The sequence below is a fragment of the Rhinopithecus bieti genome, unplaced genomic scaffold (assembly GCF_001698545.2).
Source record: "Rhinopithecus bieti isolate Rb0 unplaced genomic scaffold, ASM169854v2 scaffold_3062, whole genome shotgun sequence".
Classification (NCBI taxonomy): Eukaryota; Metazoa; Chordata; class Mammalia; order Primates; family Cercopithecidae; genus Rhinopithecus; species Rhinopithecus bieti.
Window position 1 is genome coordinate 1,806,817 of NW_016804432.1, and position 25,226 is coordinate 1,832,042.

Genomic DNA, 25,226 nt, shown 5'->3' on the forward strand with positions numbered 1-25,226 from the left:
CAGAGACCCAATTACTCCACATCAAAAACCTGGATTCTGGGTTCTGCCTTTGGGTTCAAGATCATGTTATATTTCCAGAATCTCATAGGAGACACATTTTAACTGGTCACTCCTGAGATTTTGGATTTACTAGAAATATCCCTGCTCTTTAAATCCTGTCTAGTTCACTCTGTTTGAGTCCCTGTCTCTTCCAATATTTCAGATGATATTTGATAGGTCTTGGGAAGCATTGGGCCATACCTGGCCTCTGATCCCAGCAGCTTAAGAGCGATCTAAAATTCCAAGGAAACTTGAATCAGACAGTTTTCTACGATTCCCAAAGCAGAATGTCTGCTGACTTTCTTGGAGAAAATCCCAAGTGTAATTTGTACCAAATTAAATCCAGAGGGTTCTGCAAGAATGTTCTGGCCTTGGATCTGCAATGAATAGAACATTTTGTGGTTCACAGCAGAGGTCATGGGAGAGTCCCAACAAAATATTGGGAGCCGTAATCATAGTTCTTTAAATCGCTCTCCCTAAAGCCTTTATATCACTGATTTATAAATTGTCATTTGAGTGGGAAAAGAAAAATACTAAGAGGAGCTTATTTTATGTGTTTAACAAGGCTAAGAGGTTCCAAAGGCAACCCTATTAGATATAGAAATAGCCCATTTTTGGATTTATTTTAGCACCTTTGTGCCAAATCTGAGAAATATTACTGGAAAGTTACATGTTTACCTGGTTTTCCCTAGAATGAATTCGTAGTCTATTATTTCTTATTCTTCCCTGTATCACTGCCATAGAATTTTCCAATTCTGGCTGGGTGCATTGGCTCTCTCCTTTAATCCTAGCACTTTGGGAGGCCAAGGTGGATGGATCACCTGACGTCAGAAGTTTGAGACCAGCCTGGCCAACATGCCGAAACCCCATCTCTACTAAAGATACAAAAATTAGCCAGGCATGGTGGCACATGCTTGTAATCCCAGCTTCTTGGAAGGCTGAGGCAGAAGAATCTGGGAAGCAGAGGTTGCAGTGAGTGAAGATCGAGCCACTGCACTCCAGCCTGGGCGACAGAGTAAGACTCCATCTCAAAAAAAAAAAAAAAGAGAATTTTAAAATTTCATGGAATTTATATTTCAGTTATTACCACACTCTTTGTCATATGAAAAAAGTTAAAATTTAAAACTTTTAATATAATATTTTCATCTTATATATTCTTGAACTAACACCATTATAAGTGGAGATTGAGGCCAGGTTAACCTATTTTAATGTTAAAAAGTATAAAATGAAAAATATGCACAACACAAAATTAACCAGCCCTTACTATGGTCTCAAACTTGTCACACAAGAATGAAATGTCCAGTTATTATGCTCTCAAATAGGTAAGAAAATACACACTTTTGGTCAAACTCTCTTGTCAATGTAGACACTCGGTTGTCTGTTTATTCTAATAGCAAAGAAAACAGAGCTGGCACATACTCATCTATCTCTTAGTGGATATTCATTGCCGTTTCTACCCAGTCTGCTGGAGACCTTTTTTGAGGTAGCTGTGAAATTATCAGTCTATGATCTAGATTTTTTGTTTTGTTGCATTATAAATTTTATTTTTTTCTTTATTAAGTATAAGAGAACCTTGGTGACAAAATGTACCAGTAAAGGATTTTTACATTAGTAAATGTATCTGTCAGCTTGATATGGTTTGGTTTTGTCCTCACCCAAATCTCATCTTGAATACCCATATGTTGCGGGAGGGACCTGGTGGGAGGTAATTGAATCATGGGAGTGGGTCTTTCCTGTGCTGTTCTCATGATAGTGAATAAGTCTTATGAGATTTGATGGTTTTAAAAATTGGAGTTTCCCTACAACAAGCACTCTCTTTACCTGCTGCTATCCATGTAAGATGTGACTTGGTCCTCCTTGCCTTCTGCCTTGATTGGGAGGCTTCTCCAAATGGGTGGAACTGTGAGTTCTCCATTAAACCTCTTTTAAATTTCCCAGTCTCAGGTATGTCTTAATCAGCAGCATGAAAATGGACTAATACAGTAAATTGGTACCAGTCGAGTGGGACGCTGCTGAAAAGATACCTGAAATGTGGAAGTGACTTTGGAACTGGGTAATAGACAGGGGTTGGAACAGTTTGGAGGGCTCAGAAGACAGGAAAATGTGGGAAAGTTTGGAACTTCCTAGAGACTAGTTGAATGGCTTTGCCCAAAATGCTGATAGCAATATGGACAATAAAGTCCAGGCTGAGGTGGTCTCAGGTGGTGATGAGGAACTTGTTGGGAGCTGAAGCAAAGGTGACCCTTGTTATGTTTGAGCAAAGAAACTTGTGACATTTTGCCCCTGCTCTAGAGATTTGTGGGGCTTTGAACTTGAGAGAGATGATTTAGGACATATGGCAGAATAAATTTTTCAGCAGCAAAGCATTCAAGAGGTGACTGGGTGTTGTTAAAGGCATTCAGTTTTATAAGGGAAGCAGAGCATAAAAGTTTGGAAAATTTGCAGCCTGACAATGCGACAGAAAAGAAAATCCCATTTTCTGAGAAGAAATTCAAGTTGGCTGCAGAAATTTGCATAAGGAACAAGGAGCTAATCCCCAAGAAAATGGTGAAAATATCTCCAGGGCATGTGAGAGGTCTTCACAGCAGCCCCTCCCATCACAGGCCAAGGCCTAAGAGGAAAAAGTGGTTTTGGGGCCAGGCCCAGGGTCCCTGTGCTGTGTGCAGTCTAGGGACTTGGTGCCCTGCCACCCAACCACTCCAGCATGTCTGAAAGGGGCCAACACAGAGCTTGGGCTGTAGCTTCAGAAGGTGCAAACCTCAAGCTTTGGCAGCTTCCACACGGTGTCAAGCCTGTGGGTACACAGAAGTCAAAAACTGGGCTTTGGGACCCTCTGCCTAGATTTCAGCAGATGTATGGAAATGCCTGGATGCCTATGCAGAAATTTGCTGCAGGGGCAGGGCCCTTATGGAGGTCACTACTAGGGCAGTGCAGAAGGGAAATGTAGGACTGGAACCCCCAAACAGAATACCTACTGGGGCATTGCCTAGTGGAGCTGTGAGAAGAGGCCCACTGTCCTCCAGACCCCAGAATGAGAGATCCACTGACAGCTTGCAAATAGAAGCTGGGAAAGTCACAGACAACTCCAGCCAGTGAAAGCAGCCAGGAGGGAGGTTCTACCCTGTGAAGTCACAGGGGCAGATCTGCCTAAGTCCAAGCATGACCCAGATGTGAGACATGGAGTTAAGAAAGATCATTTTGGAGCTTTAAGATTTGACCACTCTGCTAGATTTCAGACTTGAATGGGGCCTGTAGCCCCTTTGTTTTGGCCAGTTTCTCCTATTTGGAATAGCTGTATTTACCCAATGCCTGTACTCCCATTGTGTCTAGGAAGTAACTAACTTGCTTTTGATTTTACAGGCTCATAGGCGTAAGGGATGAGACTTTGGACTGTGGACTTTTGAGTTAATGCTGAAATGAGTTAAGACTTTGGGGGACTGTTGGGAAGGCATGGTTGGTTTTCAATATAAGGACATGCAATTTGTGAGGGGCCAGAGGTGGAATAATATGGTTTGGCTGTGTCCGCACCCAAATCTCATCTTGAATTCCCACATGCTGTGGGAGAGACCTGGTATGAGGTAATAATTGAGTAATGGGGTTAAGTCTTCCCCATGCTGTTCTCATGATGGTGAGTAAGTCTCATGAGATCTGATGGTTTTAAAAATAGGAGTTTCCCTACACAAGCCCTCTTTGCCTGGCGCCATCTACGTAAGATGTGATTTGCTCCTCCATGCCTTCTGATATGATTCTGAGGCTTCCCAGCCACATGTAACTGTGAGTTCTCCATTAAACCTCTTTCCTTTGTAAATTCCCCAGTCTCAGGTACATCTTTATCAGCAATGTAAAAATGGACTAATACATAGCTTTTATTAGCTAGGGTAACAAACGACCCCAAAATAGCAGTGGCTTACAAATAACAGATTTTATCTTACCATGTTGGCTGCATGGTAAATGCAGTTCAGGTTTGTGTGTCTCCTTTATTTTAGAATCCTGGATGAAGGAGTGTATTAGTCTGTTCTCATGCTCCTAATAAACACATACCCAAAACTGGGTAATTTATAAAGGAAAAAGGTTTAATTGACTCACAGTTCACTATGGCTAGGGAGGCCTCAGGAAACTTACAATCAGAGTGGAACGGGATGCAAACACGTCCTTCCTCACATGGTAGCAGCAAAGAGAAGTGCCGAGAAAAAGGGGGGAAAGCCCCTTATAAAACCACCAGCTCTTGTGAGAACTCTGTCACTATCACAGGAATAGCAGCAGCATGGGGTAACTGCCCCCATGATTCAATCATCTCCCACCAGGTCCCTCCCATGACACATGGGAATTATGGGAACTACAATTCAAGATGAGATTTGGGTGGGGACACAGCCAAAACACATCACGAAGCAACCACTATTTATGGAAAGAGCAATGATAGACTCACTCATTGGTTCTTAATACTTCTACTCAGAAATGGCACACAAAACTTCTGTTCACAGTTTGTTAGTCTAACCAAGTGCATACAAGTCTGGTTTTAGGAGGCATGGAAGTACAATCCTCTTACAGAGAGAAACAGCAAATAACTGGGAACAATAATATAATTAAAGTGTGTAATGTGTCTTAGAATATAATTTGGAAGGATAAAGAAGGAAAAGACTGTTCAAGAATAATAATTGGAGACAATTTAGGTCCATGATTCCAGTATAGCAATGGCATGTGTTGTTTTTCCTTTAAGAATAGGTCTATTTTACATAATTGCAAAATAAAATATTTCCTCCAGTAATAAAATAACATATTTTATTATAAAAAATTGAAAATATACAGAAAGATATAAATAAGAAGGTAAAAGTAACTGGAAAACCCTAGGTAAATACCTAGAGAAATTAAAATATATGTCTACCCAAAAACTTGTACATAAATATTTATAGCAGGTTTATATATAGTAGTCAAAAATTGGAAACATCCAAATTTCTACAGGTCACTAAATAAACAAATTGGCATATTCATCTATTCTTTTAGGGACATACTTGAGAAATTATTCAATATTTTCCATGATGGTGGCAGTCATAATAGTGATGATGAGGCAGATGATGATAAGATTTCCTTGGGGCAATTTTGGTAACATTTTAAAGAAAATTTTCCATTTTATCCCCATTTTGTTTTATTTGTAGAAAATCCAAAACTTGCTATATGCATTTATAGCCCTCAATCTTAATATTATATAATTATGTTAAATAAAATATTTTAAATGATACATAATAATTGCACATATTTATGGGGTACATGTGATATTTTGGTACATTTTTACACTGCATAATGATCAAGTCAGGATAATTGCAATATCCATCACCTCAAACAGTTATGATTTCTTTGTGTTGCTGGCATTATAAATCTTCACTTTTAGTATTTTGAAATATATAACAATTAGCTATAGTCACTCTACTATCAAACACTAAGGCTTATTCCTTCTATCTAACTATTTTTGTACCCATTAACCAACCTCTCTTTATCTTCTTCCTTCTTACCCTCCTAGCCTCTGGTAACCATCATTCTATTCTCTACCTCCATGAGATCTGCTTATGGTTTTTGTGTATCACTTTGTTCCTTTTAAAATGTCATAAGTTAAAAAAAAGTTTGAAGAGACAAAACTCATATAATATAAAATTAACCATTTTAAAGTGTAAAATTCAGTGGCATTTAGTACATTCACAGTGCCGTGTGTGAAAAGTTCAATATAGAAATGAACTTCTGAAATTAAAATGTTTTATTTGGGAGAAAAGTACTGCAATTCAGGGCATAAATGCAGACTGTCTGGTCTTTAGTATGTCTGAAAAACAAAGAGAAAGTTAGAGGTTTTATAAAAAGGAGAATATGTATTGCTCTTTGAGAAATTTCATTGCCACTAGTAAGGTTTTGAGGAGCTGGTAAGCTCTGATTGGCAAGTGACAATAGTGGGCAAAACTAGTTTCAGAGTTGCAGCAGGTTGTTTCAGTAGCCAATAGCTAAAACTGGTTTCAGGTTATAGTATGCAGTTTCAGCTTGCAGATTTGCATGGAATTACATTTTTGGGGCAATGTTTTGTGCCCTGAGTGGTTTTCTCCATGACCTCTCAACTCCATTTTTGTTGAGTATGACAAGAATGACCCAGTTCACATGATCAACTTTCACATGTGAAACCATCACCTCTATCTAGATCCAAAACCTTTCCATCAGCCCAAAAGAAAACCCTGTACCCATTATGTAGTGACTCCTTTATTCACTCTTCCCTCAGCCGCTGGCAAGCACCATTCTGCTCTTTATTACTAAGATTTTACCTATTCTAGATAGTTCCCCTCCCCTCCCCTCCCTTCCCTTCCCTTTTCTCCTTCCTTCCTTCCTTCTTTCTTTTCTTTTCTTTTCTCTCTTCTCCTCTTCCCTTTTCTTTCTTTCTTTTTTTCTCTTTTCTTTCTCTTTCTTTCTTTCTTTCTTTCTTTCTTTCTTTCTTTCTTTCTTTCTTTCTTTCTTTCTTTCTTTCTTTCATACTATGTATCAATACTCCCTCATATGGATAAAGTACGTTTTGTTCATCCATTCACTAGTAAATGTACACTTGGGTTGTTTCTGCCTTCTGGCTGTTGTGAATACTGCTGCTGTTAATATGCGTGTGCATGCTTTTGTGTGGACATATGCTTTTACTTCCTGTGGATATATGCCTAGGAGCGTAATTGCTTGGTCATATGGTAATTCTATGTTTGACTTTTTGAGGAAATGCCAATATATTTTTTTAAAGCAGCTGTACCATTTTATATTATCATCAACTATATACATGGATTCTAATTTTCTCCATGTTCTTGCTAACACTTGTTATTTTCCTTTTTTTTTTTTTTTTTTTTTTTTTGAGATGGAGTTTCACTCTTGTTGCCCAGGCTGGAGTGCAATGGCGCAATCTCGGCTCACTGTAACCTCCGCCTCCCAGGTTCAAGTGATTCTCCTGCCTTAGACTCTCGAGTAGCTGGAATTACAGGCATGTGCTACCGTGCCCGGCTACTTTTGCATTTTTAGTAGAGATGGGGATTCTCCATGTTGGTCAGGCTGGTCGTGAACTCTCAATCTCAGGTGATCCACCTGCCTCAGCCTCCCAAAGTGCTGGGATTACAGGTGTGAGCCACTGTGCCCAGCCTCCTTTTTTTTAAGGTTATAGCTATCCTAGTGGGTGTGAAGTGATATCTCGTTGTGCTTTTGATTTGCATTTTTCTAAGATTAATCATTTGAGCATCTTGGTGTGCACTTGTTTGCCACTTGTATATCTTTGTTGCAGAAATGTCTTTTCAAGTCCTTTGCCCGTTTTATGATTGTATTGTTGTCCTTTCTATCGTTTTATTTATTTATGTATTTATTTATGTATTTATTTATTTATTTATTTATTTAATTTTTTGAGACAGAGTCTTGCTGTCTCACCCAGGCTGGAGTGCAGTGGTGTGATCTCGGCTCACTGCAACCTCTGCTTCCTGGGCTCAAGCAATTCTCCTGCCTCAGCCTCCTGAGTAACTAGGATTACAGGTGCCCACCACCACACCTGGCTAATTTTTGTATTTTTAGTAGAGACGGAGTTTCAACATGTTGGCCAGGCTGGTCTTGAACTCCTGACCTCAAGCGACCTGCCCACCTCGGCCTCCCAAAGAGCTGGGATTACAGGCATGAGCCACTGCACCTGCCCCTTTCTATTGTTAAGTTGAAAGAGCTCTTCATATATTCTGGATACTAGATGCTTATCAGATACATAATTTGCAAACATTTTCTCCCATTCTAAGGATTTCCTTTTTACTGATTTGATAATGTCCTTTGTACATAAAAGTCTTAATTTTGATGAAGTCCAGTTTATCTGTTTGTTGTTGCTGATGCTACTGATGTCATATCTAAAAAACTATTGCCAAATTCAAGGCGATGAAAATTTACTTATAAAATTCTTCTAAAAATTTCTTAGTTTTAGCTTTTACGTTGAGATCACTGATATATTTTGAGTTAATTTTTATATGGCATGAGAGGTAAGAATTCAATTTTATTCTTTTACATGTGAATATCTAGTTGTTCTAGCTCCACTAGTTTAAGAGACTATTCTTTCCTAATTGAATGGTCCTGGCACCATTGTTGAAAATCAATTGTCCATAGACATATAGGTATATTTCTGAACTCTCAATTCTAGGCCATTGCCCTATATGTCTATCCTTGTGTCAATACACTGTTTTTGATTACTGTTGCTTTGTAGTAAGTTTTGAAATTTAGAAGTGTGAGTCCTCCGAATTTGTTCTTTTTCAATATTGTTTTGATTATTATGATCCCCTTACAAGTCCATATAAATATGAGGATCATCTCTTCAATTTCTGTCAAAAAGCCTGTGAAATTTTATATTGATCTGTGGATTACTTTAGATAGTATTGCTTTTTAGCAACAGTGTCTTCCAACTCATAAACATGGGTTCTCTTTCCATTTATTTAGATCTTCTTCAATTTCTTTCAGTAATGATTTTTAGTTTTCAATGTACAAGTCTTTCACCTCCTTGGTTAAACGTATTCCTAGGTATTTTATTCTTTCTGATGCTCTTGTAAATGGAATTCTTGACTTTCTTTTTAGATTGTTCATTTCTTTAGAAAGAAACACAACTGATTTTTTTGTGTGTTGATCTCATACTCTGTAACTTTGCTGAATTTATTAAGTAGTTTTAGCACCATTTCTTCTTTAAACATTTGGTAGAATTCACCAGTGTAGTCACCTGGGTCTAGTGCTTTCTTATTTGGAAGGTTATTAATTATTGATTTAATTTTTTAATAGATATAGTCTTGTTCAGATTGCCTATTTTTTCTTGTGTGAGTTTTGGTAGATTGTGTCATTCAAGGAATTTGTCCATTTCATCTCAGTTATCAAATTTGTGGGCATAGAGCCACTTATAGTATTCCTTTTTATCCTTTTAATGTCCATGGGATCAGTAGTTGTGGCCCCTCTTTCATTTCCAATATTAGTAGTTTGTTTCTTTTCTCTTTCTTTCTTGATTAGCCTGAGTAGGGATTTATCAATTTTATTGATCTTTTCCTAGAACTCGTTTTTGCTTTCATTGACTTTCTCTGTTGTTTTCATTTCATTGATTCCTCCTCTAATTGTTATTATTTTCTTCTGTTTACTAAAGATTTAATTTACTCTCTTTCTCTAGTTCCTATGGTGAAAACTCAGAATATTGATTTTAGGTCTTCTTTCATTTCATATATATGTATATATCAATGCTATAAAATTTTCTTTAAGCACTACTATTGTGGCATCTTAAAAATTTTGATACATCGTATTTTCATTTTCTCATTTAGTTCAAAATATTTATATTTCCCTGAGAATTCTTTGACCCATGTTTTATTTAAAAGTGTGTTGTTTAATATTAAAATATTGTGGTATTTTTTGGTTATATTTCTGTTATTGACATGTAGTTTAATTCTTTTGTGGTCTGAGAGTATATTTGTATGATTTCTGTTTTTAAAAATTTGTTAAGGTATGTTTTATGGCCCAGGATATGGCCTATCTTGATGAATGTTCCATGTAAACTTGAGAGGAAGTATGTTATGCATTGTTGGAGGAATTATTGTATAAATGGCAATTAGATCAAGTTGATTGATGGTGCTGTTCAGTTCATCTATATACTTAATCATTTTCAGCCTGCTGGATATAATGCTTACTGATAGAAAGATGTTGAAGTCTCTATTTTAGTATATTTATCTATTTTTCCATGTAGTTCTATTAATTTTTGCCTCATATATTTTGACTCTCTGTTGTTAGGCTCATACACATTTAGAATTGTCATGCCTTCTTGTAGATTGACTCCTTTATTATCATGTAACACCCATCTTAATCTCAAATAATATTCCTTGCTCTAAAATATTATCTGTCTAGAATTAACATAGCTACTCCAGCTTTCTTTAGATTAGTGTTAGCATGGTACATCTTTCTCCATCCATTTACTTTTTTTTCCATCCAGCTTTATTGAGGTATAATTGACAACTAAAAATTGTATACACCTAAGTTATACAATACGATGTTTTCAGGTATGTATACATTGCAAAATAATTAACACATGTTAAATTGATTGAGCTAATTGACATATCACCTCACATTGTTACTCCACTTCATTTACTTTTAATGCACCTCTGCCTTTATATTTGGAGTAGGTTTCTTGTAGACAATATACAGTTGAGTCTTATTATTCTTACCCACTCTAATAGTCTCTGCTGAACCCAGGAGGGGTTGAGCAAGGGCATGTAAAAATATCTCAAAGCTTTTCTACCATTTTAAGTCACCTTTTCTTGCTTCAGCCTTTGTTTGGTTGCTGTAAATCTTTGACTACTTTCCAGAGTTCTAACAAAAATAAGACAGTTTTTGCCTGCGTGTTTGTTTGTTTGTTTCTGAGGCAGAGGCTTGCTCTGTCACTCAGGCTGGAGTGCAGTGGCACTATCTCAGCTCACTGCAAGCTCCGCCTCCCGGGTTCACGCCATTCTCCTGCCTCAGCCTCCCTAGTAGCTGGGACTACAGGTGCCCACCGCTACGCTCGGCTAATTTTTTTGTATTTTTAGTAGAGATGGGGTTTCACCATGTTAGCCAGGATGGTCTCGATCTCCCGACCTCGTGATCTGCCCGCCTCGACCTCCCCACGTTTTCTGATGTTTCTCTACAGAAATGGTCACTTGGAGCTATCTACTCTCCCATTTTTATTGACATCTGTCAGCTGTTTTAATATTTCATTGGCTTTTTAATTAATCAACTTAAAAAATCAATTCTAATATTTTAATCTAAACTGCTAATTTCTGATTTTGTATTAAATCAGTTTAACCCCCTTAATTTGTTGTTTTATTTATTTTTTAAATAATTTAGACCTAGATGTTGAGATAATTTGTTTTCTTTCTTTGTTCAAGTTGTCTAATACTATGTATTTAATCTGAGCATAAGGTTAGCTGTATATTTAAAGTTTTTAAATGTAGTAGCCTTATTATTTTTAAAAACAGTCTCTAATTGTAGTTCTTATTCTCTGTTCATTTGATGTAAGACTGCTTATATCTACTTGAAATATTTCAGTGCCACAGATACAAAGGTTCATGAGTGTCTTTACTGTGGATTGCACTATTTATCATTATAAATGCCATTTTTAAGCATCAATGATTTTAGTTTTGATTCTAATTTGTTCAATATTATAGTCCTGCTTTCTCTTGTCTGTCTTTGCCTGATATATCTCATCTCTTTATTTTCAAAAAGTATTTCTTTTTAGGGACACTCTAGGAAACACAAATTGGTTGAATTTTGCTGCCTTTTTTTCTCACTCTGATAGTGTTTGTCTTTTTGTTTAAAAAGTTAGCTCATCCACATTTTTTGTGTTAATTGATATTTAATTATGTACTTGTCATTATGTTTGTGTGTGTGTGTGTGTGAGTGTGTCCTTATAAACCTGCTCTTATTTCTTTTGTTTTCTTTGTTGTATTTTTCTTTATCACATTTTAAGTTCCTTTTATGTTGATGTTTTAGAATTTATTCCTACTATTTTAGTCTACTGTACTCTTTAAAAATTATGCCTTTGCCGGGCGCGGTGGCTCAAGCCTGTAATCCCAGCACTTTGGGAGGCCGAGACGGGCGGATCACGAGGTCAGAAGATCGAGACCATCCTGGCTAACACGGTGAAACCCCGTCTCTGCTAAAAAATACAAAAAACTAGCCAGGCGAGGTGGCGGGCGCCTGTAGTCCCAGCTACTTGGGAGGCTGAGGCAGGAGACTGGCCTATCCCCAGGAGGCAGAGCTTGCAGTGAGCTGAGATCGTGCCACTGCACTCCGGCCTGGGCGACAGAATGAGACTCCGTCTCAAAAAAAAAAAAAAAAAAAAAAAAAAAATTATGCCTTTATTTTGATGCTAACTTCAAGAATTATATGGAACTTATTAAATTCTCCTATCCCTGAATGAGACAATTATGTAAGCACATGTTCCTTTTCATTTTTCATATCTTGTTCAAACAGTGGATAATGTTGGTTACAGATATCTTAAATTTTAAATTATGACTAGTCTGGTTTAAAAATCTACTCTTAATATTTACATTAAGCATCACAGTCATATTAACAACTAATGACAATTATTTGCAATAAACAGTAAGCTTTACTGGGCTTGTTTCTCACAACCTTTATTCTTGATTACTCTTCTAGGTGTGTTCTTATTAATTTTCTTATTTTTTTTGGAACTGTGAGATTAACATAATATTCTATACCCCTTGGGAATGTAGACATGTGTCTTTAACAGATGTCAGCAGTGTTTGGACAATGTTTAAATGTGAATCCCTTTAGCCTGGCCATGCTCCCTGGCTCACCTCAATCCTGATCGCTCCTTCCTTCCTGTTTGATATACCTTCTTGTATAACAGTTTGTGTTTATAAATTATCTTTCCTAGACCACATACAATTTCTAATATCCAAGTATTTAAAATGTGATCCTGTGTTCTTACATTGAGTTAACATCCTGCCTTATGCCTTTTTCTTTTGTACTTAGGCTTTGGAAGATCAGGTATGGGAACTCTTGCAGGAAGCAGACAAGACAGCTGAAGAGAACAAGGATCAGAGTCAGGTCTACGACGCCATGGCCGAGACTCTGGGTGAAGCATGGGCAGCCCTGGTGTCCATGCTTGAAAGAAGAATGGAGCTCCTTAGGTTGACTTCTGAATTTTTTGAAAATGCCTTAGAGGTTTGCGCTTTAAAAAACTTCTCCCTTCCCAGCATCAGAACAAATGAATAGCACTCCTGAAAATGTTTGTTTTTCCACAAATAGACATTGCAAGCAGTTAAAAAAGTGGCAGTATAACAATAGACAATATATTTAATTTTTGATTGTCAATAAATAAAATTATTACTATTTTAAGAGTAGGTCTTCAAACAAAAACAAAGTACAGTTAAGTAACTAAAATTTGGTAAAATATTAAGTAATAATGGGAATGCTCGTAAGTCATTATGATTATTTCCCTCTATTGAAGGTAGTAATATAGTTACTAAATCAAACAATTACCCTGATTGTGGGATTACTAAGAAATGCTGGTCTAGAGTGTTGTTCTTGGCTAAAAGTTGGAGAATAAAATTGCATTTTGCTGCCTATGTTTTAAAAAGATAATTATAGAATATTCCATAGGATATTTGATTCATAAATATAGCATTTTATAAGTACTTTCCTAAGGCGTATAGTTGATTTTCCATAGTTTGAACACCTTACAATACAAGAGAAGGAAAAAGTCCTTCTGGACCTAAGAAGGTCATGTCTCCATGTGAGTTTTCTCGAATTCTACAATTTTTTGAGGTTTCTAATTTCAAAATGTGAGTTTCAAAGAACATTATCAAAAGAGGTATTATATTTGGTATAAGACAGTTATTGGAAATTTCACTTTTAACTTCTCTGTCAAGTGGCAGCCCATTCATTTTGATGTGAGAGCACTGCTTCATTATGATAAAGCACTAGCTTTGAAAAATATGACATTTTAAACTAAAAATTCAGGACTTAAATCCAAAATAATGAAGGAACGAAGATTAGTAATAGAACCTAAAAATTGGAGTAGGCAATCTCATGCATCATGAACTTGTTTAAAAGCAAAAGGGAGGAATAAAAACCTTATTATAACTTTCAAGGCTTGTTTTTCACAATTTGAACACTGAAGTTTAACTCATTTCAGAGACCATCTTGGAAGAAGTTTCATACACAATCTTTCTTCCCTGAAAAGAAATAAAACAGCTGAAATACACCTACAGAGGCCAAATTATAGATATATCTGACTCATTTTAGCTTAGTAAGTAGGGTACAGGTGTCAACTGTCCTTGAAACTCAGCTGTTTTGAGTCCAGGAAATTTTCTTCTTTTTCTAGCATTAGAGCAATATTTGTTTCTCACTGTGCTTTAGTGTTAATGCTAGCTTATCTTCTCCATGATGAGTAAATTCCTTTCAGATATAACATGAAGTAAAAGGAAATAGCAGGCCAAACCATAATTCAACCCAACATTGTTATTCTTACACTTGTGTGAGCTTTTATTGCATCTAGTGAAAAGACTAATTATTACTTGTATTATTCCATTTCCAGTTTTGTAAATCACTTCATACTAAACTGAAGACAAACTGCTATATAATTCTTATGCCCCTTTGTATGCCAAAGCCATTTTATTAGTGATAAAAGAGAGTGGAGAAAGGAAAATACCGATAAAAGTAAACAGAACTTTAGGGAAGCTTTTTCTGAGTAAAGCATTGTTTGCTTATTGGTTTATTTTTAATTTGATAACAAACTGAAATATAAATATAAGTTAAACAGTGACCGTGGAACTTTTTGTAATGTTTTGCAGGTAACAAACAAACCACCTACTAGGAATTTTTTTTTTCTTTTTGAAGATTCTCTTTAAATAATATTTTAAAAATCAGTTATTAGAAATTGAGTGAATTAGGGATGTAAATAATGTGGATATTGACTCCCTTATTGAATTATGTGCATGCAGAAATTTTTGAGAAATTAAAAATTACTAATGATTGCATGGTTTATCGTTATTACAAGATTATTTCAGGCTCACTCACAGATATAACTATCAGTTNTGAAGATTCTCTTTAAATAATATTTTAAAATCAGTTATTAGAAATTGAGTGAATTAGGGATGTAAATAATGTGGATATTGACTCCCTTATTGAATTATGTGCATGCAGAAATTTTGAGAAATTAAAATTACTAATGATTGCATGGTTTATCGTTATTACAAGATTATTTCAGGCTCACTCACAGATATAACTATCAGTTGGGTTATTCTCACCTCAAACACTGTGCTATAATTTAGAAACACTGCCCCTGAGTGGCAGCAGCAGATGTCCATCAGGTTGTTCTAATAGGATGACAGAGGCCTTCCTTGCATTTCCAAAACATGTCCCATGCTCTTCAGTCTCTCTCTCATCATTCCGTTTCATTTATAACTGGATTTCATATGGCTGTTGTAATAAACTACAGTCGATTGTGTTAATCAAATAGTTACATTAAAATATTAAGAATCCCCAGATTCAAAGATGATAGTTTGGAGAAGACTTGAAACAGAAGATAAGTAACATCACAAGCTTCTGTGTCTTTTACACTGATACTTTTCCTTAATTAGTTTATTCTAAACCCAATCCAAAGGTGAATATATTAAAATGCTCATATAAATAGTGATAATTACTGTTGAATCTTAGTGCTAAAACAAGCCAGCTATTTGTCTACCACTATAGACATACTATGACAGGATAACCAAATGTATTTTGCCATCTTCTAAAACTTGTTTCTAAGATTATTTTCCTGAGCATTTTAACATCACGTTAATTATCTCTCTCAATTTCCCACTGCCTCTATAGAGAAAAAGAAAAAGAGAGACCAGTCATATTCCTCACCATTTAGAGTGTGAAATTGCTATGCATTTTCCTTGTAAGAGAGGATAAATTTCTCACTTGTCATTCTTGCTCCATCTAATCTCATTTTATTTATAGATGTAATGCATACAAATTATTGATAAAAATGCAAACGGAATTACAAATTATAGATTCAAATATTAAAATTTTACCTCCTCTTGGTCATCCTTAATTTCATTTCTTCTCATTAAGTCACCATTTGGCGTGTATTTTTTCAGACCGCTTTCTATACAAATATATATATATTTGCTTTGTATAAAATATAGGATTAGACTATGTATTATTTGGAAACTTGCATATTTCACTGCTAAGTTCAATTATAGAGGGAAAAAATAACTATACTTCAACCTTCTCTCTAAGTGAGTTCTTAAGCTACATTTACTTGTAAATGTGTAGATTACTTTTTAGTTAACCTCTTCCTGGTTTCCCTTAGCTAACTATCTGCTTATTCTTAATTAAGTGCCTTAGAATGTTGAAAGTGACTGTATACATAGGACATTATAATTTTGTTTGAAAAATTTAATAGGCATTTGGACCGTAAAAAGGTTGGTTTATTTCAGCATACAAAATTAGATATGAAAGGAGAAGAAAATTCTTACCAATGACACTTTGTAAATTGACCACATGCAAACACACACCCTCAAACACCGTAAGCCAACACACACTCACACAAACACATACGAACATATACCCTTGCACAAACACACATCCTCAGTAGGGCTACTAATTTATGAAAAACATCTACAGGTAACTAACAATGGCACATTAATTTTTATACAAATGTCTTTCCTCTGTATTTCTATTGTAGTTTGCTATTAAAATAGACCAAGCTGAAGATTTCCTCCAGAATACTCATGAGTTTGAGAATGCTGAGTCCTTAAAATCACTTCTTCAGCTTCATGAACATCATACTAAAGGCAAGAAATACGTTTATTTCTCGCAGAAGTGTTTAGAGGTTTTAAAAGATGTCAATGTGAGAATGCTTATGTATGACAGTGTATTTGAAATTTATCTATTTATGTATACCTCAGCTTGTTCTAAGAAAAGTTAAATAAAGCTTCATTTTTAGTCATCTTCTGAAAGAAAGAAGTAGTTGTAGATATTCTGAGAGGACGGTAGAGGGCATGCCTCCAGGAGATTCTGTTATTTGGTCTGCTAGAGTTTAGCTCCTGAGGACAGAGGCCATTTCTACCTTGTTCATCCTTTTGCCCTTAGCATCTAGCAAATGTTCTTAGTTGAGTAAATCATTGAATTCGGTGAATGTTCCAAGGGTCAACGAATGAAGGTCATTCTTTAAAAAGCAGGTCTGGATCAGCAAAATTCCTCTTTCACTGTTGCAGTTAAAAAATGGAATAGTGAATTTTTCCAGATGCAAATCTAATAAAACACTCTACAAAAAGATTTTCAATTCCCTTTGAACAACTAGAAAGACAGTCTAGTTGTTAACCAACAATTTGTGTGCCAAGGCTTTCTATAAGAATTTGGTGTGGGCCAGGAGTGGAGTAGGGAACGCATTTGTGGAAAAGTAGTAGTTAACTTGTCATCTTTTGCTATGGAAAGAGGTTAAATAAATAGATAGAAACAACCATTTCCTTTCTGCCTAATATGTCTTCTAGTTTTACTGCTAAATAGAACAGGGTCTGGATGGAAAGACTTCCTGAATTCATTTGTCACAGTTCTAACTTGACTTCTAGCTCCACCAGCCTGTCATTCTGGACTTTAAAAAACCAAAAGGTGTTTTAAAGTCACAAATAGATTGAGTGTTTATATTACCCTTCAAAAGACTCTAGACAATAGATCATTATGATAAATTACTTATCACAACTTTCTAAAACTCAAAGATTAATGGACTCAATTTTCCTGTGTAAGATTAAAGGATTTAATCTTTCCTATGTAAATTCTTATGAGATCCTACTAAATACATATATATAATTTCCACTGATTATTGTTCTATACGACCTATCACTAATAGGGATTATAAAAGCATCAAAAGCTTGTGCTTTAAAGCGACAGTTGCCCATTATTATACAGCAGTAGTAATCTAGCTAGGTCCAAAGGAAATGAGTAGAATCACGTGAAATTCCTCCTAGGAGACTAGAAGGTAACAGATGGGTTCTGTGGTCTCAGTTCACTCTTCTTTCAACCAACATGATCATCACACAGCAGTTTTACCTCCAGAAACCTGACAGTGACGGATGCTGTTGTTGAAGAGTTTCAATACTGAGGCAATCAAATGAAAGCATTCTCCGGAGGGATGGGGACTTGTAGAAGTAGGGGCTTTTCCATAAATATTTGGGAATGGAGCTGGCAGGGGAACGTAGCCTAAATGCTGTTTTGTTGTTGCTACTGCTGTTGGCTCCTTCAGAGTTCCTAGGATCTGCGGCACTGTGGGCCAGTTGACATGGGGCACGTGCTGCTTTGTTTGCACTTCTTTGGCATCCAGCTGACAGTGAAACTGATGTCTTGCTTTTCAGGGGTACAGCCTTCAAGCGTCCACTGGGTCTCCTTAGTCTGAAGAAATGGATACAAATGCTAGTGGAAGACAGGAAACATAGTTTATTTTGTGATGAAAAAATATTCTTCCATCTTGATGACATATTTATTGTGAGAGTTCGTGCCCTTCTGTGTGATACTTGAAGCACAGAGATGACAGAAAACTCTGGTCAGGATATTTCTTCCCAGTTCATATGCCCTGTGGTGGCTTCAAGGGCTTTTGTTTTCATAAAACAAAAAAATGAGTGTTGATGCAATTTATTAACCAACTAATTCTGTGGGATATGATTAAGATTAGCGGATTTGAAATGCTTATTAAAGGGTGAAATTCTGATTTTTTAGTTAAGGGCTTCATATCTATTATCTTTAAATTTAAGCAGTAAAATATGTCTGTAAGTGCAGCTAGCCATTCTAGTAAGTTTCTGAGATGCTGATTGGTTGAGTAGTACAAAACATGAGTGTCAAGGTGACAAAAGCTGGAAAACTGTAATCAAACTTACCCCTAATAGTCACTTTATTTCAATTAGCTTCACCTATGCTTTCTCCTTATTCAGCAATGCTAAGGTTCTCTACTATGTAAGAAACGTATTCTTTAACACTATGGAAGTCAGAACCAGGATTAATGGGTTGAAGTTTCTGCCCCTGGAATGTTTCAGAATAAGTTGGTTCCCTCTACTACATAACAATCCTTGAAATAGAGGGAATAATATACCTTTTCCAGTCTTCTCTCCTTGGGGTTAAAATTACCTAGTTAAAGTCTTCCAGCAAATATGGTTTCCAGATTACTTACTGGCCTAGTTACCCTCAATCCAAGAACACATAATTAAACACTGTTTTCTGAACCCATAACCTGGTGAGAAATCCAGGGCCACATGTCAGGGGAGTACGTGGCCCTTTTCCTCAGGAAGCCTGCAGTTATCGGCACATGTGCATATTCCTTGGTAACTCCCTCTGTACTTCCTGTGGGTACTTCAGTACATCACCTCACACACCGTGTAGTAATGATTTATTTTCTTATTTGTCTTCATCACCAGGTTGTGAGACCCTAGATCTCCGAAGCTGAGAATAGTGTGCAACCTGAAGTATATTTGTTCAGTGTTATTTATGTATAATTCCAATATATGACATGGCAGAATGATGCAAAAGTGAGCAACACACGAGGAGCCATAGGGACATTAAGGAGAAGAAAATTTACTGTAGGCTCCAAAGAATGACAACTGCACCCTCCAGTTTTCTAAGGGTCTTCTTAAAATGAATGTAAGAACCGAGAAGCTGCATCACAGGAAGGATCATATTACTTCTTTTTTCTTCTTGGATGTTGTATATATCTTTTTTTAAAATTTATTTTATTTAGTTTTTTTTTATTATACTTTAAGTTCTGGGGTACATGTTCAGAATGTGCAGTTTTGTTACATAGGTATACACTTGCCATGGTGGTTTGCTGCACCCATCAACCCGTCACTTACATTAGGTATTTCTCCTAATGTTATCCCTCCTCTAACTCCCGCCCCAGACAGGCCCCACTGTGTGATGTTTCCCTCCCTGTGTCCATGTGTTCTCATTGTTCAACTCCCACTGAGTGAGATCATGTGTTGTTTGGTTTTCTGTCCTTGTGATACTTTGCTGTGAATGATGGTTTCCAGCTTCATCCATGTCCCTGCAAAGGACATGAACTCATCCTTTTTTATGGCTGCATAGTATTCCATGGTGTATGTATATGTGCCACATATTCTTTATCCAGTCCATTATTGATGGACATTTGGGTTGGTTCCAAGTCTTTGCTATTGTGAATAGTACTGCAGTAAACATACATGTGGATGTGTCTTTATAGTAGAATGATTTATAATCCTTTGGGTATATACCCAGTAATGGGATTGCTGGGTCAAATGGTATTTCTAGTTCTAGATCCTTGAGGATTCACCACACTGTCATCCACAATGGTTGAACTAATTTACACTCCCACCAAAGTGTAAAAGCATTCCTATTTCTCCACATCCTCTCCAGTATCTGTTGTTTCCTAACTTTTTGATGATTGCCATTCTAACTGGCATGAGATGGTATCTCATTGTGGTTTTGATTTGCATTTCTCTAATGAACAGTGATGATGAGCATTTTTTCATATGTTTGTTGGCTGCACAAATGTCTTCTTTTGAGAAGTATCTGTTCATATCCTTCGTCCACTTTTTGATGGGGTGGTTTTTTTCTTTTAAATTCTTTTTTTTTTTTTTTTTTTTTTTTTNAACACTCTACAAAAAGATTTTCAATTCCCTTTGAACAACTAGAAAGACAGTCTAGTTGTTAACCAACAATTTGTGTGCCAAGGCTTTCTATAAGAATTTGGTGTGGGCCAGGAGTGGAGTAGGGAACGCATTTGTGGAAAAGTAGTAGTTAACTTGTCATCTTTTGCTATGGAAAGAGGTTAAATAAATAGATAGAAACAACCATTTCCTTTCTGCCTAATATGTCTTCTAGTTTTACTGCTAAATAGAACAGGGTCTGGATGGAAAGACTTCCTGAATTCATTTGTCACAGTTCTAACTTGACTTCTAGCTCCACCAGCCTGTCATTCTGGACTTTAAAAAACCAAAAGGTGTTTTAAAGTCACAAATAGATTGAGTGTTTATATTACCCTTCAAAAGACTCTAGACAATAGATCATTATGATAAATTACTTATCACAACTTTCTAAAACTCAAAGATTAATGGACTCAATTTTTCCTGTGTAAGATTAAAGGATTTAATCTTTCCTATGTAAATTCTTATGAGATCCTACTAAATACATATATATAATTTCCACTGATTATTGTTCTATACGACCTATCACTAATAGGGATTATAAAAAGCATCAAAAGCTTGTGCTTTAAAGCGACAGTTGCCCATTATTATACAGCAGTAGTAATCTAGCTAGGTCCAAAGGAAATGAGTAGAATCACGTGAAATTCCTCCTAGGAGACTAGAAGGTAACAGATGGGTTCTGTGGTCTCAGTTCACTCTTCTTTCAACCAACATGATCATCACACAGCAGTTTTACCTCCAGAAACCTGACAGTGACGGATGCTGTTGTTGAAGAGTTTCAATACTGAGGCAATCAAATGAAAGCATTCTCCGGAGGGATGGGGGACTTGTAGAAGTAGGGGCTTTTCCATAAATATTTGGGAATGGAGCTGGCAGGGGAACGTAGCCTAAATGCTGTTTTGTTGTTGCTACTGCTGTTGGCTCCTTCAGAGTTCCTAGGATCTGCGGCACTGTGGGCCAGTTGACATGGGGCACGTGCTGCTTTGTTTGCACTTCTTTGGCATCCAGCTGACAGTGAAACTGATGTCTTGCTTTTCAGGGGTACAGCCTTCAAGCGTCCACTGGGTCTCCTTAGTCTGAAGAAATGGATACAAATGCTAGTGGAAGACAGGAAACATAGTTTATTTTTGTGATGAAAAAATATTCTTCCATCTTGATGACATATTTATTGTGAGAGTTCGTGCCCTTCTGTGTGATACTTGAAGCACAGAGATGACAGAAAACTCTGGTCAGGATATTTCTTCCCAGTTCATATGCCCTGTGGTGGCTTCAAGGGCTTTTGTTTTCATAAAACAAAAAAATGAGTGTTGATGCAATTTATTAACCAACTAATTCTGTGGGATATGATTAAGATTAGCGGATTTGAAATGCTTATTAAAGGGTGAAATTCTGATTTTTTAGTTAAGGGCTTCATATCTATTATCTTTAAATTTAAGCAGTAAAATATGTCTGTAAGTGCAGCTAGCCATTCTAGTAAGTTTCTGAGATGCTGATTGGTTGAGTAGTACAAAACATGAGTGTCAAGGTGACAAAAGCTGGAAAAACTGTAATCAAACTTACCCCTAATAGTCACTTTATTTCAATTAGCTTCACCTATGCTTTCTCCTTATTCAGCAATGCTAAGGTTCTCTACTATGTAAGAAACGTATTCTTTAACACTATGGAAGTCAGAACCAGGATTAATGGGTTGAAGTTTCTGCCCCCTGGAATGTTTCAGAATAAGTTGGTTCCCTCTACTACATAACAATCCTTGAAATAGAGGGAATAATATACCTTTTTCCAGTCTTCTCTCCTTGGGGTTAAAATTACCTAGTTAAAGTCTTCCAGCAAATATGGTTTCCAGATTACTTACTGGCCTAGTTACCCTCAATCCAAGAACACATAATTAAACACTGTTTTCTGAACCCATAACCTGGTGAGAAATCCAGGGCCACATGTCAGGGGAGTACGTGGCCCTTTTCCTCAGGAAGCCTGCAGTTATCGGCACATGTGCATATTCCTTGGTAACTCCCTCTGTACTTCCTGTGGGTACTTCAGTACATCACCTCACACACCGTGTAGTAATGATTTATTTTCTTATTTGTCTTCATCACCAGGTTGTGAGACCCTAGATCTCCGAAGCTGAGAATAGTGTGCAACCTGAAGTATATTTGTTCAGTGTTATTTATGTATAATTCCAATATATGACATGGCAGAATGATGCAAAAGTGAGCAACACACGAGGAGCCATAGGGACATTAAGGAGAAGAAAATTTACTGTAGGCTCCAAAGAATGACAACTGCACCCTCCAGTTTTCTAAGGGTCTTCTTAAAATGAATGTAAGAACCGAGAAGCTGCATCACAGGAAGGATCATATTACTTCTTTTTTCTTCTTGGATGTTGTATATATCTTTTTTTAAAATTTATTTTTATTTAGTTTTTTTTTATTATACTTTAAGTTCTGGGGTACATGTTCAGAATGTGCAGTTTTGTTACATAGGTATACACTTGCCATGGTGGTTTGCTGCACCCATCAACCCGTCACTTACATTAGGTATTTCTCCTAATGTTATCCCTCCTCTAACTCCCGCCCCCAGACAGGCCCCACTGTGTGATGTTTCCCTCCCTGTGTCCATGTGTTCTCATTGTTCAACTCCCACTGAGTGAGATCATGTGTTGTTTGGTTTTCTGTCCTTGTGATAGTTTGCTGAGAATGATGGTTTCCAGCTTCATCCATGTCCCTGCAAAGGACATGAACTCATCCTTTTTTATGGCTGCATAGTATTCCATGGTGTATGTATATGTGCCACATATTCTTTATCCAGTCCATTATTGATGGACATTTGGGTTGGTTCCAAGTCTTTGCTATTGTGAATAGTACTGCAGTAAACATACATGTGGATGTGTCTTTATAGTAGAATGATTTATAATCCTTTGGGTATATACCCAGTAATGGGATTGCTGGGTCAAATGGTATTTCTAGTTCTAGATCCTTGAGGATTCACCACACTGTCATCCACAATGGTTGAACTAATTTACACTCCCACCAAAGTGTAAAAGCATTCCTATTTCTCCACATCCTCTCCAGTATCTGTTGTTTCCTAACTTTTTGATGATTGCCATTCTAACTGGCATGAGATGGTATCTCATTGTGGTTTTGATTTGCATTTCTCTAATGAACAGTGATGATGAGCATTTTTTCATATGTTTGTTGGCTGCACAAATGTCTTCTTTTGAGAAGTATCTGTTCATATCCTTCGTCCACTTTTTGATGGGGTGGTTTTTTTCTTTTAAATTCTTTTTTTTTTTTTTTTTAAGTGGAGTCTCGCTTTGCCACTCAGGCTGGAGTGCAGTGGCACAATCTCAGCTCACTGCAACCTCCGCATCCCTGGTTCAGGTGATTCTTCTGTCTCAGCCTCCCGAGTAGCTAGAACTTCAGGCGTGTGCCACCAAGCCCAGCTAATTTTTGTATTTTTAGTAGAGACAGGGTTTCACCATATTGGCCAGGCTGATCTCAAACTCCTGACCTCGTAATCCGCCCACCTCGGCCTCCCAAAGTGCTGGGATTAGAGGCATGAGCCACCATGCCCATCCTTTTTCTTGTAAATTTGTTTAAATTCTCTGTAGATTCTGGATATTAGCCCTTTGTCAGATGGATAAATTGCAAACATTTTCTCCCATTCTGTAGGTTGCCTGTTCACTCTGATGATAGTTTCTTTTGCTGTGCAGAAGTTCTTTAGTTTAATTAGATCCCATTTGTGTATTTTAGTTTTTGTTGCCATGGCTTTTGGGGTTTCAGACATGAAGTCTTTGCCCATGCCTGCCTTGAATGGTATTGCCCAGGTTTTCTTCTAGGATTTTTATGGTCCTAGATCTTACATTTAAGTCTTTGATTCATCTTGAGTTGATTTTCATATAAGGTGTAAGCAAGGGGTCCAGTTTCTGTTTTCCATATATGGCTAGCAGGTTTCCCAACATCATTTATTAAATAGGTAATATTTTCCCCATTGCTTGATTGTGTCAAGTTTGTCAAAGATCAGTTGGTTGTAGACATGTGGTGTTATTTCTGAGGCCTCTGTTCTGTTCCATTGGTCTATATATCTGTTTTGGTACCAGTGCCATGCTGTTTTCGTTACTGCGGCCTTGTAGTATAGTTTGAAGTCAGGTAGTGGGATGCCTCCAGCTTTGTTCTTCTTGCCCAGCATTGTCTTGGCTATGTGGGCTCTTTTTTTGTTCCATTTGAATTTTAAAGTAGTTTTTCCAGTTCTGTGAAGAAAGTCAGTGGTAGCTTGATGGGGATAGCATTGAATCTATAAATTACTTTGGGCAGTATGGCCATTTTCACGATATTGATTCTTCCTATCCATGAGCATGGAATGTTTTTCCACTTGTTTGTGTCCTCTCTTATTTCCTTGAGCAGTGGTTGGTAATTTTCCCTGAAGAGGTCCTTCACATCCCTTATAAGTTGGATTCCTAGGTATTTTATTCTCTTTGTAGCAGCTGTGAATGGGATTTCACTCGACTTGGCTCTCTGTTTGTCTGTTATTGGTGTATAAGAATGCTTGTGATTTTTGCACATTGATTTTGTATTCTGAGACTTTGCTGAAGTTGCATATCAGCGTAAAGAGATTTTGGGCTGAGATGATGGAGTTTTCTAAATATATAATCATATAATCTGCAAACAGACAATTTGACTTCTTCTCTTCCTATTTGAATACCATTTATTTCTTTCTCTTGCCTGACTGCCCTGGCCAGAACTTCCAATAATATGTTGAATAGGAGTGTTGAGACAGGGCATCTTTGTCTTGTGCCAGTTTTCAAAGGAAATGCTTCCAATTTTTGCCCATTCAGTTTGATATTGGCTGTGGGTTTGTCATAAATAGCTCTTATTATTTTGAGATACATTCCATCGATACCTAGTTTATTGAGGATTTTTAGCATGAAGAGGTGTTGAATTTTGTTGAAAGCCTTTTCTGCATCTATTGAGATTATCATGTGATTTT

At 36.8% G+C, this 25,226-nt stretch overlaps 1 protein-coding gene across 1 annotated transcript in view; it reads left to right on the forward strand.

The window, feature by feature from the left end:
* Window positions 1-25,226, forward strand: part of CCDC141 (coiled-coil domain containing 141) — a 215,293-nt gene that overhangs the window by 52,929 nt on the left and 137,138 nt on the right. The window contains 2 exon segments of the mRNA XM_017868275.1: window positions 12,556-12,747; window positions 16,265-16,373. Of these exon segments, the coding sequence (XP_017723764.1) occupies window positions 12,556-12,747; window positions 16,265-16,373 (301 nt within the window).